The 14,303-nt window shown below is 42.8% G+C and overlaps 1 protein-coding gene across 6 annotated transcripts in view; it reads left to right on the plus strand.

Annotated features, from left to right (window-relative positions):
- Rabgap1 (RAB GTPase activating protein 1) overlaps positions 1 to 8,433 on the plus strand; it is a 130,506-nt gene extending 122,073 nt beyond the window's left edge. For all 6 annotated transcript variants that reach the window (XM_031370054.1, XM_031370056.1, XM_031370055.1 and 3 more), the window contains 5 exons: positions 2,687 to 2,791; positions 3,590 to 3,673; positions 4,135 to 4,206; positions 5,497 to 5,694; positions 6,768 to 8,433. In XM_031370054.1, the coding sequence (XP_031225914.1) occupies positions 2,687 to 2,791; positions 3,590 to 3,673; positions 4,135 to 4,206; positions 5,497 to 5,694; positions 6,768 to 6,890 (582 nt within the window). In that variant the 3' untranslated portion in view covers positions 6,891 to 8,433. The remainder of the gene's footprint in view (positions 1 to 2,686; positions 2,792 to 3,589; positions 3,674 to 4,134; positions 4,207 to 5,496; positions 5,695 to 6,767) is intronic.
- Positions 8,434 to 14,303: the final 5,870 nt, after the last annotated feature.

Here is a 14,303-nt window from a genome sequence, read left to right on the forward strand (position 1 = left end):
CTGCCATCCACACTTGCCAAGGTCTTTAGACCAGTCATAGGTAGAGAACATGTAGGATGCCATGTAGGAAGAACATGTAGTTCTTCAGGCCACTATAATAATGAGGACTGAACCTGAGGGTTTACACGTGCCAACCTGGCACTCCACTAGTGAACTATAGCTGAGCTTTCAGCTTTCTTTTTTTTTGTTTTTGGTTGGTTGGTTGGTTTTTAGTTTTTCAAGACAGGGTTTCTCTGTGTAGCCCTGGCTGTCCTGGAACTCACTCTATAGACCAGGCTGGCCTCAAACTCAGAAATCCACCTGTTTCTGCCTCCCAAGTGCTGGGATTAAAGGTGTGTGCCACCCCTGCCTAGATTCATTTTCTTATTTTGAGATAGGGGTCTTATTATATTGTTCACGCAGGCCTTGAACTTAGTCACAAGGCTTACAACTTAATTTTCAGGAAATTATAAGTTGACTTCCTAAATAATGGAGCTGTACGAATTAGAGAATGTCTCTTTAATTCTTCACATGACAGCTGCTAGAATTCATTTAGATTTGTTTTTAAGACAGTCTCAATGTGATTAGTTAAGTTGGACCTGGCTAATCTGGTATTATTAAATTGCCAGGGCTAGCCTGGAATTTAATGTGGTTCTCATGGGTCTATTCTCCAAAATGCTGGGATTAGAGGTGTTCACCACCTAGGTGTTCTTCTTTATCAAATTGTCTTTCCACGCCTTGTCCTTGATGGCCAAGTATGCATCTGAAGCTTCTGGGACTTCTTTGCTGATGCTTATATGTCTCTAGCAATGTCCCCTTTACACTCCTGATACTGGGATATGCCCACCTCCACCCCACCCCTGTTTACCAGTAAAGTTGATCTTTCAAAAGCCAGCTTTTGTTTTACTTATTTTTCTGTAGTATTTGTTCTGTTAATATCTGAGTTATTCCTACTTTGGGGGAGATTTAGTTTGTACATTTTTTACTCTTAAAAAATTTTATAATTTTTTGCAAAGCTTTTTAAAAATCAGTATCTGAAATTCTGAGTAAGCACTTTTTTATAACAGCCCTGTTAGCTATTTATCTATTTTACTTCCAACTCTATGGAGATTGGCTTAACATCATGGGAGCATCAACATGTATTTCCATTGTGTTTCCTTCCTTGTGAAATGACCCCTCAAGTCCCCAATGCTCAGTTATATCCAGATAGGAATTGCTTTTCTGTCCTGTTTGCTTTTTTTTCTTTAGTTGCATCCTTAAGACTATTCTGACTTCCTTCTCTCTCCCACAATTTTTGCCACCTCAGCCACCCAGGACCTTAACCTATCAGACATTTTCTGCTTGACACTTGACAGAAGCCCCACTGATAGGAGAATGTAGATGGTTTCTTTTCTCCTCCATTGTTTCCCAGGTATTGTTCAGAATTCTGTTTAGAGTAGAAGGATGAATCTGCTTCCTAGACACCCTTCATGACTGGAAGTAGAAGCCTGGATTTATGTACATTATCCCTAGGTATTCTCATCATATAAATTAGAGTGACTGTAGCAAGTGTGTCTCATCAGGAATATTGCTGGGGCAGTCCAGTAGGCTGTGTGCGCCTTCCCATTGACAGAGTGAGAATGGAGCTGAAGCAGGTGCTGCAGAGTCTGGACTGTGAGAGGTCTGGAGAGACTGCCTCACCTTGCTCCTATGGAAGCAAAGCTTCCAGCTGGATCAGCTTTCTTCTCACTGACGCACTTTTGGAGTCAGCCGTATATGAGCCACCTACTCAGTGGCACTGATAAGGGCACAAGTCACAGCTGTACTCAAGTACTGTCTATCAGTGGTGTTCTTACTGCTTCCTTGTGATTGCTGTCTTCATTTTACTTATGATTGCCTCGAGTTTGCAATGGAGGAATAAGTAGTGAACTATGCTCAGTGCCTGCACAGTCTGCAAGTAGTCAGCAGTTGTCTTGCTTTCGTTCACGTCATGCCTATCTCAGTTCTCTGTATGAAGGCCCAAGAGTACAATGAATAGCTCAGCCCTAGCTACAGTACTTGTCTAAGTGATGTCGGAGAAGCCAGGGAAAGTTGTCCAGGAAGGGACCAAAGAAGACTATCCTTAACTTCCTTGATTGTTGTCCAACATGATAATCACTCTTCAGTTATCTGTGAAGAGGTCTGTGTCAGGATCCACAGGGATTGTTTTCCCCTGGGATTCACATCTCTACTTAGCAGACATTTTTGTGTGCTAGAAAAAGACTATGGCTATTAAAAGTTTCAGAGAAAGCAGTTCTCTCTGTTGAATAACTTCAGCAAGAACACATGCAGGACTAGTCAGGTGCATGGAAGAAATACAAACCATTTGGAAGAGAAAACAATGACTAATAAATTTTATTAAATTTAGCTGCCATCCCATTGTTCATGCTAGCCTAGGCACTGTACTGAATGAATATTATGCTGGATAACCTAGAGCTTAGAAAGGGTCCCTAATTTAAGCAAGTAGCACAAGTCACTCAACAATGAGGTGAGTTAAAAAAAAAAAAAAAGCAGCTCAGTCCCTGACCACTGCCCTGCACTAGCCACACACTGAGTACCCTAGGGGTGACCTTGAGCATTCCATTCCTCCATCTGGACTGGCTCACTCTACCTTCTTACAACAGGATCCTGAACTTGTCAAGTTCTAAGCTCGTAATGAGTGCTTAGTAATGGCTTCTTGGTATCTCAGGCAGAGGAAAAGGCAGATGCATTGAATAAGGAGCTACTGATGACCAAGCAGAAGCTGATTGATGCAGAAGACGAGAAGAGGAGGTTAGAAGAGGAGTCTGCACAGGTGCGGAGATAGATTCTTGCCTCCTCCCATTCACCTCTGAATTTTGACAGTACTGGTGGGTTCTGCGAGAGGTGCTCTCTTGGTGCTAGAGAACCTGGAGACAATGGCTTCAGTTACTTTTCAAAGGCCATTTTAATTTCCTCCATGAAACAATGGTTTCTAAAAACTAAAGACTATCCCTAGCTTCCCTAAAAACTAAAGCATAAATTAGTACCTCATTGAGGTAGAACAAGCTCCTGTGTATCAGCATGAAAAACAATGGAAGGATGCAGGAGGGTACATTTCAGAATGTCTAGTCCTCCCACCCTTGTCCTCTGATGCCTCTTATAGAATACACTGAGAGAGCTGTGGGTGCCATGAGACCCAGAACAAGTTCCCACCCATCTCTCTCTGCAACTGTACAGGGCCTTCACAACTAACTACTCACGTAGGCCTGGCCAGGATGAGCCTGAACAAAACTGCCTGTAACACCACCATCTTTTCCTGGGCTTTTTTTTTTTCTTTTTTTTTTTTTTTTTTGGTCTGTTTGGCCTGCACTGTTTCCTTGTACAATGGCTAGAACAACGTCAGTGGAACTGGGCACTGCCATTTTTAGAAATGTGGGGTTTTTTTTTCCTCCTATTGGCGTTAAATAGGGGATTAGTGTTGCATGGGAAGAGGAAAGAGATGGGTGTGAGGGAACTAAGCCTAGCCAGAATTAGGTATTTTCTGGAAGACTCATCACTATATAGTTAATAACCAAGCTTCCTCTTTCACTTCAAATATGCAATTTTTTTTTTTTTTTTTTAATGTGTGTAGTTAAAGGAAATGTGCCGCCGGGAACTTGACAAGGCAGAATCGGAGATTAAGAAAAACAGCTCTATCATAGGTGACTATAAGCAGGTAAGTTTCTGTACCAGGGGCTGGGGTGGGCACATGGTGAGTAGAATGTGCACTCTGGTTTCAAGCCCCTGTTCTTAATTAAGTCTCACAATAAGGAAGTTTATCTCCACCTAAGAAGATTGCTAAGTTCTAACTATGCATGCATGCAGAGTGCCATATAGGAGGTACACAAAAGCCACTATTTAAGATGTCAGGTGATGAACTGTGTCTGAATATTGGCAAGCCACTCCCTCTAAAGCTGGTAGAATTTTTGCAAACCGAACCAGATTGATCTCCCTTCTTCTATAACTGGGATCTCACAGTGGTCTGTAGAGAACTTTGTAGGTCAGTTCCCATCTGTGTTTCTGTCAACCTCAGCTATACAGTCACAGCATATTCCTTCTGCTGCTGGAATAGAATTTACCCAAAGTCCAATTTATGCAGATGACATTGAGCCAAAGTCTGGTTTTATATTTGTTTAGATTTGTTCTCAACTAAGTGAAAGACTGGAAAAGCAACAGACAGCCAATAAAGTGGAAATTGAGAAAATCCGGGTAAGACTTACTAAAGAAATTTTGTACCCTCTAGTTCAGTGTATGGCCTATCTTTGTCATAGCAAGTACAAGTGAGCCAAGCTGAGCAGCGCACAGGCCTGGCTCAGGCTCAACAACTTAACTTGCTTGTTTCTCTAAAAGAATTAAGAGTAAGACCAAAGGCACTGTAGTTTTAGATCTCACTTGGGTGCCCAGGATTACAAAAATCACTGGGAAAGCTACACTAAGTGTTGCTTAAGGCCAGGGTTCTTAATTCATCATTCTCAAGATCTCCTGCACTCATACCTTCTTCTGTAAGGGATCTGAACACAATGAATATTTTTAATATTTTATTACAGGTTTGGGGACTTTTCGTAACTCAAGGCTTTCTTTAAAGTATTTCTCAAACCTTACAAAGGCCATCAATTTTCTGATATGTTTCTTACTAACCTGCTTAAATATGCCTTCTATGCTTCTGAACAAAATTGAGAAGTGAGAGGTAAAACCTTATAATACGAGACTCAAACCAAGATAACAAAATTTTTCCTCTTATGGATATTGAATTCAGGCCCGTTATACATACTAAAAGCACTTGCTTTCTTACTGAATTAATGCCCTCACACCACAGTTAGGATTATGCTGCATATTCTTCAGCCTTCCTGATCTTAGATTAAGATATAAAATTGTACTCATCTCAGGTCAGGCTTTCTTTAAACATTTCTATTTCTAAATTTGGGATATAGAATTTTTTTCCTCAGGAGAGATTTTTCCTCATGGGATCACCCTAGAGCTGGAGTTTTGAGCAGTTGTAATTCACATGATGTCGTGCTGGGAATCAAACTCAGGTTCCCAGAAGAGCACTACATACTCTGACCTACTGAACGATTCTTCTCCAGCGTCTATACTCAGTTTTGCATCTTTCTTCTTTCCCTATTATGACAGTTTTTTCACCAAGTGTTTAGAACCTGGAAACTCCCCTGAACAAGCACAGGCCAGCATATCTTCATTGTTCCCAGTTGGATACTTTCTCCGTATGCCTTTTAAGTGAAGATCCTTGCATATGAGCCTTTGATTATATACAACTTTGTTTTCTTAGCCCAGAATTCCTCACTGTGTACAGTGGATCAAGGGGATATTTTTATTGCCTTTGGTATAAAGCACCAACCAAGTAGTCTTTGAAGTAGGTTGTCTGATATTTTTCCAAGGTCACCAGACTTGTACTCACAAGGGACACTGAGGCACATGCTGTAGCATCTGACAGAGTGCCATCTTTTGGGGGGAGGGTCTCTTCACTTGTGTTGTTCACTTCAGCAAAAGGTAGATGACTGTGACCGCTGCAGAGACTTCTTCAACAAAGAAGGGCGAGTGAAGGGTACCAGCTCATCCAAGGGGGTTTCAGATGAGGACACAGATGAAGAAAAAGAGATACTCAAGAACCAGCTGCGGGAGATGGAACTAGAGCTGGCACAAACCAAACTGCAGTTGGTAGAAGCTGAATGCAAGATCCAGGTAATAGCAGTGCCATTAAGGCACACATACCCCTTAGCAATCAGATTTACAGGATGGACTAGAATGACTTTTGTGATTTGGGATGTCATATCTTCCCCTTAAACCATACCATCACTTAAACTCTGACCACAGCTCTCCTGGGGAGAACACTTATCCTACCAGAGTGTGTTTAACCAATTCAACATACTAAAAATTAACAACATAACTTAAGTACTTAAAAAATACCTCTCCCCAACTCAATCCAGATTAGGCTTCTGATATCCATGCAGAAATATGAATCTTAGACCAGTGATGGTAGTACACACCTTTAATCCCAGACTTGGGAGATAGAAGCAAGTGTATCTCTGTGAGTAAGCCAAGGCTACACAGAAGAACCCTGTGTTCTGTGGGGGATGGGGAGGAGGAGGGAAAGAAATGGGAGTCTTAACCTTTTGTCAGGTTATATTAAATACTAAAAATATTTAGGTATACATGAGGATGGTAACTTAAAAGAATGCAAACCTTTTTCTTCTAACACCCATCACTAACCTCATTTTGTGACCTCAGGTTTATTTCCTAATTATTATGAGCCTCTAGCCATCCTTATCATCCTTATGAGTGGCAGGAACCTGGTTCAGGCCTAAAACTTCAGCTTTCCCATGCCAAAGTCCATTACTGGTGGACACATCCTCTTTTGTCAGGACTGTACTAGGTACTGAGAGAGGGTTTGTAGGAATGCCTAGGACAGTCAAGACAAGGCATCACCAAGATAGCAGTATCTAAGCTGTGGTCAGAGATGGACAGAGAGCAACTACAGAAAATCAAGATCAACATTCTGGCTGAGGGAGCAACTCAGACTACAACCAAAGGGACAAGAGGCCTGCCTACTGAGGAGTCTCTATGAAGCAATGAAAACAGATGCCATACTAAGTAATTTGGACTTACAGGGATTTTAACTGAATGATGGTGTGCCTGAAAGTTGCAGGGAAGAGGCTGTAATTTCAAATTAGCGACTTCCCAAATCCTTCGGCATTGTATACCTGCCTCAGAAGAGCGGATAAATTCCAAAAATCCTCATTTTGTTATTTCTACAGGACTTGGAACACCACTTGGGCCTTGCCCTCAGTGAGGTACAGGCAGCCAAGAAGACCTGGTTTAACCGAACACTGAGCTCCATAAAGACAGCAACTGGCGTTCAAGGGAAAGAGACATGCTGAGAACAGCTGCTGCCTCCAGACACCTCCAGAAAACACACCACCTTTTGTTGCCTTCTTTGGCCAGATGTGTGATTCTGTGATATGTTGCAGGACCAGAATGTACCTAGGTCAGAGCTGTATAGTGTTTGGTAGGTCAGTGGGCTAGGGCTCCTGCAGCAGGCTGCCAACCTAACTGATGCTTTGGGCATGCACCAGAGACCTTCCTCCTAGTGCCATTCAGGCCTCTTTTCTGTATAGGAACACTTCACGCAGCCAGACTTGGGGTATCCCCCAGTGTATTGGGTTTTCTTTTTCTAAACCCTTTTAAAAAAATTGTGTGTGTATGTGTGTATACATACACACACATGCACACACACTGTCCTTTGAGTAAGGGAGCAAGGGTTCAGAAATTTGAGTAATTCTTATCAGTGCCAGCAAAAGCCCCCAGAGAGATGAGAAGCACTTTGAGTAGAAGGGTCTCATAGTCACAGTACAAGTCACCTAATTTTGTTAATATAGTGCATAGGTTTTGATTTCAAATTATTCACATTGCTGAGCAATTCTATGCAACTCTCATAGTCGTGTCATTATTATTATTATTATTATTATTATTATTATTATTTTTAAATCATTAGCTGCCAAAACTACTTCTAAAGGCTGGAATGGGCCACATGACTGTGAGACTGAATCAATCATGACGTGGACAGCTCTTTCTTTGTTTAAAGTGTCAAGTGTACATATATTTGTGTGTATATATATATGTGTGTGTATATAAATATATATATATAAATACATTTCCCAGTACCCTGCACTGACAGTGTTTAAGTCCCAGACAACCTGCTAATCTACCACTGCCATCTGTGGTTATGGGGCACCTTTCACTCAAGATTTATTGGGCTCTGTTCTTCCGCCATTGTAGGAGCTGGCAAGAGCTCCTTGACCTTAATGTTTGCATAGCAGGTCGTTCAAGGGAGGAAGACTGAATACATGAAAATATGTACACACTGTAAGGTCCTACTTTCCTGGCTGGATCTCTGTCAGGCCTCTGTAGCCAGCCATAGTGGACAGGTATAGATCTCACTGGTCAGATGATGGGCTGTGGATTCTCACTTTAAAGCTATGAAACAGCATTTTTAGCACCTTTTTTAAAATTAAAAACAAAGCCTTTTGACTCTTTAATTTATATGCTGACAAGTGGTCTCACAAGTGGCTCATCCTCTCTGCTCTGTGTGCAGGTAGCTTGGGTTTGTATATAAGGACACGAGTTATTTTTTTCTTCTCCTGTTGGCTTTACTAATGCTTGATGAAGTCATCTACAGTGGGGAGATAATAAGTGGCCTGCTCTTCCCCCACACCATCCCCTACCACTTTCTGTGTCTGTCTTGTTCAGTTAACCCAAACAGTATAAGCCCATCTAAAACTAGGTGTGTGGACATTGTGTGCTAGGGTAGGTTGTGCGTCAACTTTATGAACTGAAATATAAACCAGTAAAATTGTATTACTATTTCTTTTGTTTGTTTTAACAACATATTCATTAAATATTTTGGTACAAACAGCATTGCTTCGTACAAAAGTAGTTTTATGATTGTGTTTTCCTCTCACATCTATTCCTTAGAAGCACGTGTGGGAAGAACATATTAGGTACGGGGTTGTGTTGTGCAAGAGATGGGTGCCCATGGTCCTTCCTGAGAAGTATAGTGCTGTGGTTCACAGGTGAGATATTCACAAGAAGTTAGAATTAGTCTTGGAAGGCAAATCAATCGTCTCACCAGCCGAAGATAGGAGAAAGAACAGCAAGTAGCTGGTAGTACACAAAGGGAAGCAACTGAAAAGAGCAGTGTTAGCTCAGGCCCAGGAAAAGCAGTAGTAACAAGGGTGGGTCTATCTTCACTAAGGTTCCTTTCTCTCCCTGGCTGGTCCTCTCAACATCTCTACACTCTAGGTCTTTTACCCAGTAAACACTTTTTACTCCACCTCCCTTCTCTGAATCTCATGTTGCTTTAACCCTGTCCCCACTCCACTTGCTGCCTGACCAACCTACCAGAACCATCTATAAACTGTCTCAGGACAGAAGTATGTCAGAATCTGGACCTGGTCAGTGATCCCTGACTTCTACATAGCTGCTGATCCTTAGGCCTAAGCTGCGATAAGTGCTCTTGGAAAGGCCAGGAAATGGCTCCAAAACACAGTTCACAGGCTGAAGGACATGCTTTTGGGGTCTACATTTGCTGGCTGGCTAGCACCTCAAGGGTCCCATGTTAGGGAGTGTAATACTGGTAGAAATCTCCATCTTGAAGCTATACACCACCATCCAAGGAAGGGATCCAGACACCAGTCATTCTTAAGTCTGTGAACCTAAAACAACTCAAGATCCTGAATTGTGGGTACACCTTATAGGTGTGTGGGATACACTGGACTACTGAAGGTACAGTTTTACAGCTGCAGTGACTGTATTTGCTGTGTAGGAGCAAGAGGAAAATGTTTACAAAGAAATGGAAAAGGTCGTATAAGTCAGGTTGGAGGCCCATGCAAAGGACCTGAAAGATGTGGGGAACGAACTGCTGCAAGTTTAAAGGTAGTTTGGGTAGTTCTCTGCTTATATGAACAGAGGTGACAGAATAGAAAGATGAGAAAAGGAGTCTCAAAACTTCATTCTACAGAAACACTAGGGAGATAAACTTAGCTTTCAGTATTTTGGTCCTAGATGACCTTGGACAGAAGAGCTAGAGATGTATGGGTTGTACATTTGCTAGTGAGTGGGTCATCTATAGTGCAAAGCTGACCAATTTCAACACTGTCAGCAGCTTTGGCGTCCTGTGTGGCAGTATTCAGCAGCTTGCTTGGTTTCTACCTACTAGAAGCCAAAAGCATACAACCCAAAATATTTTCAGTTATTGCTGAACATTCCATGGAAGGCTCAGAGCACTAGATGCTCTCACTTGTAACTTGACTGGAGCGGGGAACTTGCAGGGAATAGAGAGTAAGCAAGTGCCAGATGCAGGTCTAAGAGTAGAACAGGTTACAGGTGAACCTCATTTAGTGAGATATCAAAGCACAGTTCATTAAGCTGTTGGTGGGGCAGGTTTAGAATAGGAGTATTGCAGATAGCAATACTGTACTGTGACAGGTAGTAGCAGGCACTCAAGAGAAAGAACAGGTCAGGAAGTTAAGAACTGGCCCACAGCCGGGCAGTGGTGGCGCACACCTTTAATCCCAGCACTTGGGAGACAGAGGCAGGCGGATTTCTGAGTTCGAGGCCATCCTGGTCTACAGAGTGAGTTCTAGGACAGCCAGGGCTACACAGAGAAACCCTGTCTCGAAAAAACCAAAAAAAAAAAGAACTGGCCCACTGTGTTCAAAGGTAGTTAAATACAATCTGCAGGCTAGAGGACAGATAGAGTATGTCAGCAACTCTCAGTGGGGAGAGGGAGGAAGAGGCTTAAAACACTGGACAAGAACTCTGAAGTGCAAAGCCAAGTTGGAGAGGGAAAACAATGTAAGAAGGGGAAAGAAGGATAATCCACACAAACCCCAGTTAAGCCCAGAACACCACATTGCCCGGATCTAAATGACCCAAAAGTAACAAAAACCTGAGCCTTTGTGAAGGGACATTGTGGTAAGTGACCAGGGCCATTGGCTCAGAGTACTAGATGCTAAAATACCTTCTAAAAGTCACTTAGGGGAGGGAGCAAGGACATGAGCTGGAGCAACATGATTAGAAAAAAAAATGACTGTGATGATGGCTTAAAGAACAAAGGGCACAAGTGCTAGGCTCTGCGGTCCCCTATTTATAGGTGAAGAAGGATCTGGACAAGGTCACACAGCTGTAATGTTACCCTACAGTTCTAACTCCCAACAGCCAGTGGGTTAGGGGTTACTTTTTACTTGCTCATGTGATCTCTTTCCTGTATCTACATTACACGGAACTTTGGAGCCATAGAAGACATGGCCCTTAACATAACACCCCATTCAACCTTTCTCTGCCTACCTCATAGGGGTTGCTATCACTCCAGGAGACCCTTGACTCCTTTCACACATTCCTTATCCTCTGTTCCCTTCCCTAGTTCCCCAATAACTTTTTGCTGTGGGCTGAGCCCTGTGCCCATTACAAGAGTGCTCTCTCAGGCCCTGAGAATGCAGTTGCAGTAGAAACAAGCTGGCTCTTCTGAGTTCCAACCAGCTAGTCTTTTTAAGTGCAAGCTTATGCTGTGCAGTGAAAACATGGAGCCCTAACTTTTAAGGTGCTTCAAGACACGACACCCAGTGCAACTGTCTACTTACCTAACCAGTGGAGCAGATGTCACAGTAGTCTCCAGCAGGTTTCCCAGAGCTGGCTGCTGGAGGAAGAGCTTCACCACCTTTGGAGTCAACTGCTTCCTGCTGCCCTGTACTGCTCTACTCCTCTGTTTCTGGTAATGCCCATATCTCGCTGACTCATGGAACAGTTTTGAGGGTTAGAAGTGAGGATCTAAAAGGTTTAAATTGAGCACCCATATAATATGACACACCACTCAGGGCCGAATGGAAGTTTGAAATGGCAGAAACTACACAGGCCCCAAATCACTGACCATATCAGGATGCATGCATACACTCCCTCTGCATGGAGTGAAAAAAATCTCTGAGATGAACTGAGTTTGCCTGAGGAAAGAGAGTGAAGCTTGTACTTGATTCAATTTTATTGATATGTACTTCAGTAAGTATGTATGTGTAGAGGCCAGAAGAGGGCATTAGATTTACTGGGTGGGTGCTGAGACTGAACTCAGGCCCTCTAAAAGAACAGTGAGCCCTTTTACAGCTGAGGCATCTCTGCAGCTGGCACTGTAACTTTTCAGCAGAGTGAGTCCTGCACAAAATAGTCCAGGCCATTCCTATTTTACACATAGCGTTTATTTTTATTCATCCAAATGGAAAAGAAATGCAACATGTCAAGGCATTACAAACTGCAGCAGCCAGACAAGGAGTCTATGGCAGAGTCCAACATATTCAACACAAAGGATCCGCAGTGTGAGTGCTGCTCGCAGGGCTCGGAGCAGCAGGGTCCCTTGGATGAAGGCCAGGCATCTCTGGGCGAGGCACTGATTGATGATAGTCCACACATGCAGGCTGCTGCTTCAAGCACGCTGACACTTGGAGAGTCCAGAGTCTACATGTCACCACAGGCCCACAAGGCATGGGGCAGTCCATGGTGCTTGTGGTTTCCAATGTTTAACATAGTATACATCATAAAATTATTGCCAAAGACTTTGCACTGCAAATTATACTATTTATTTACACTGTGTACTTGGAAAAACAGTAAATACAAATGGGTATTTTAAATAGACTCCTAAACACTAACTTGGCCAACATCAGACTCAAGTAAGCTAAAGCCTGGAGAAAAATGCCACCTGTAACTGCAAAAGACAGGTTTTCTCCTCCTGGACCTGTGTTTTGAGCCTTGGTGTGCTTCATGAGCCCAGTGCTACTCCCAATTCCTGGGATACAGAGCAAGGACCCTAGACAGGCTGAGGATGCTCTGCCCCAGTCTGGCAGTTTCTACAACTAAGTATCCTTTCCAGAAACAGGAATAAGGGTAGATAAACCCATCCGTATAACTACAATGTGGCCTGTCACTAAAAAGCTGTCATGTGAAATGAGCTAGGAGGAAAACGGCACTCCATATCCTTAGATTTCTTGTGTGGAGTGAATGCTACCTGATGGCACCAGGCAGCCTGAGCATAAAAGATGAATGTTAGAGAAGGGGCTTTGTGTATCTGGTAGCAGCAACACTTCTGCCCTTGGGTCATGTTATCTGTGGAGTACTTGTCGAATGTGGGCTTACAGGGCTCACATCCAAATCCTTCTTCACAGATGGATACCATCGATACCTTGAGGATCAGCTGAGACATGACTGTGTTCAGGAGACAAGTTTACTTAGATCCTTGTGACCTGTTACTGATTGACTAAACCAGAATGTTTATGCCAACAAAAACCAAGTTCCTTGGCCAGAGTGGAAAGGTATGCTCAGCCAGGAAGGGTGGAGCATATCAACCACTCAGTGAAAGGCCAAGAAGCCAGAAACTAGAAATGCAACTTTCTAAGTTACAGAAAAAAACAAAGGCAGTCTTTCTAACTACCTCTAAAACTCCTATCCTTACTCCTGAACAAAAACATTTTTCTAGTTCCTAGTACAGCATAAATACCTAAGGGACATAGTTTTTCATTCATTTATTTTTTTAATTTTGTCCACCATCATGGCATTAAGCCCATAACTGAAGGGTTATATCACAGCCAACAGGCAAAGTTCTATCATTGTCTGACCATGTCAAGTGACAAGAACAACCCTATGAGGCTAGAGCACTTTTCAGGACTTGGCTGCCAAATAAAAGAATATTCCTGAGCCAAATGTGGTGGTGCACACCCTGTAATCCTAGCACTTGTGAGGCAGAGGTGGATCTCTATGAGTTTGAGGCCAGCCTGATCTATAGTGTGAGTTCCAGGACAGCTAGGACTATACAGAGAAACCCTGTCTTGAAAACCAGAGAGAAAGAGAATATATTCCTGGTATCAGTTACAGATAGACTGCACACTATCAAGACTGAGCCAGTCTCCATCTATTCCATGCACAAATCATATTCCCTTCCATGAACCCAGAAACTTCTCTAGAAAAATTTGAGGAATACTCCTTCTATCAGCATCAGAGCTATCCCATATCTGATCAGGCAGCAAAATCCAAGGTAGTGCATCCCTATAAGAGCATTGATTCTCAACCTGTGGGTCGAGACCCCTCTGGCATGATTCATAACAGTAGCAAAATTAAAATTATGAAGTAGTGACAAAAATAATCTCCTGACTGGGGGTCATCACAATATGAGGAATTGTATTAAAGAAACAGCAGTATTAGAAAGGTTGAGAACTGCCGGGCAGTGGTGGTACGTGCCTTTAATTCCAGCACTTGGGAGGCAGAGGTGGGCAGATTTTTGAGTTCAAGGCCAGCCTGGTCTACAGAGTGAGTTCCAGGACAGCCAGGACTACTCAGAGAAACCCTGTCTCAGAAAAAAAAGAAAGAAAGAAAGAAAGAAAGAAAGAAAGAAAGAAAGAAAGAAAGAAAGAAAGAAAGAAAGAAAGAAAGAAAGAAAGGAAGGAAGAAAGGAAGAAAGGAAGAAAGAAAGAAAAAGGTTGAGAACCACTGCACTAGAGGGGGCTAAGCAAAGCTTGAGATAGCCAACATATTTCTGCACACATCACCTTGAAGGATGTCTAAAGATCACAAAAACTCACTGAGAGCAAGCAGCTGTTGCTAGAACTTTCTAAATGAAAGATGCTTTCAACCTGGCTACAAACTGCCCTGAGGATATTACCTGGGGGAGAGCAGGGTGCCCCGCAGGCCCAGGATGCACCAGGACAGTATGCACCTGTCAGTAGAAAGCTGCAAGGCCTGGCTTTAAGTGAGTCTAC

This window comes from Mastomys coucha, unplaced genomic scaffold, assembly GCF_008632895.1.
Source record: "Mastomys coucha isolate ucsf_1 unplaced genomic scaffold, UCSF_Mcou_1 pScaffold15, whole genome shotgun sequence".
Taxonomy (NCBI): domain Eukaryota; kingdom Metazoa; phylum Chordata; class Mammalia; order Rodentia; family Muridae; genus Mastomys; species Mastomys coucha.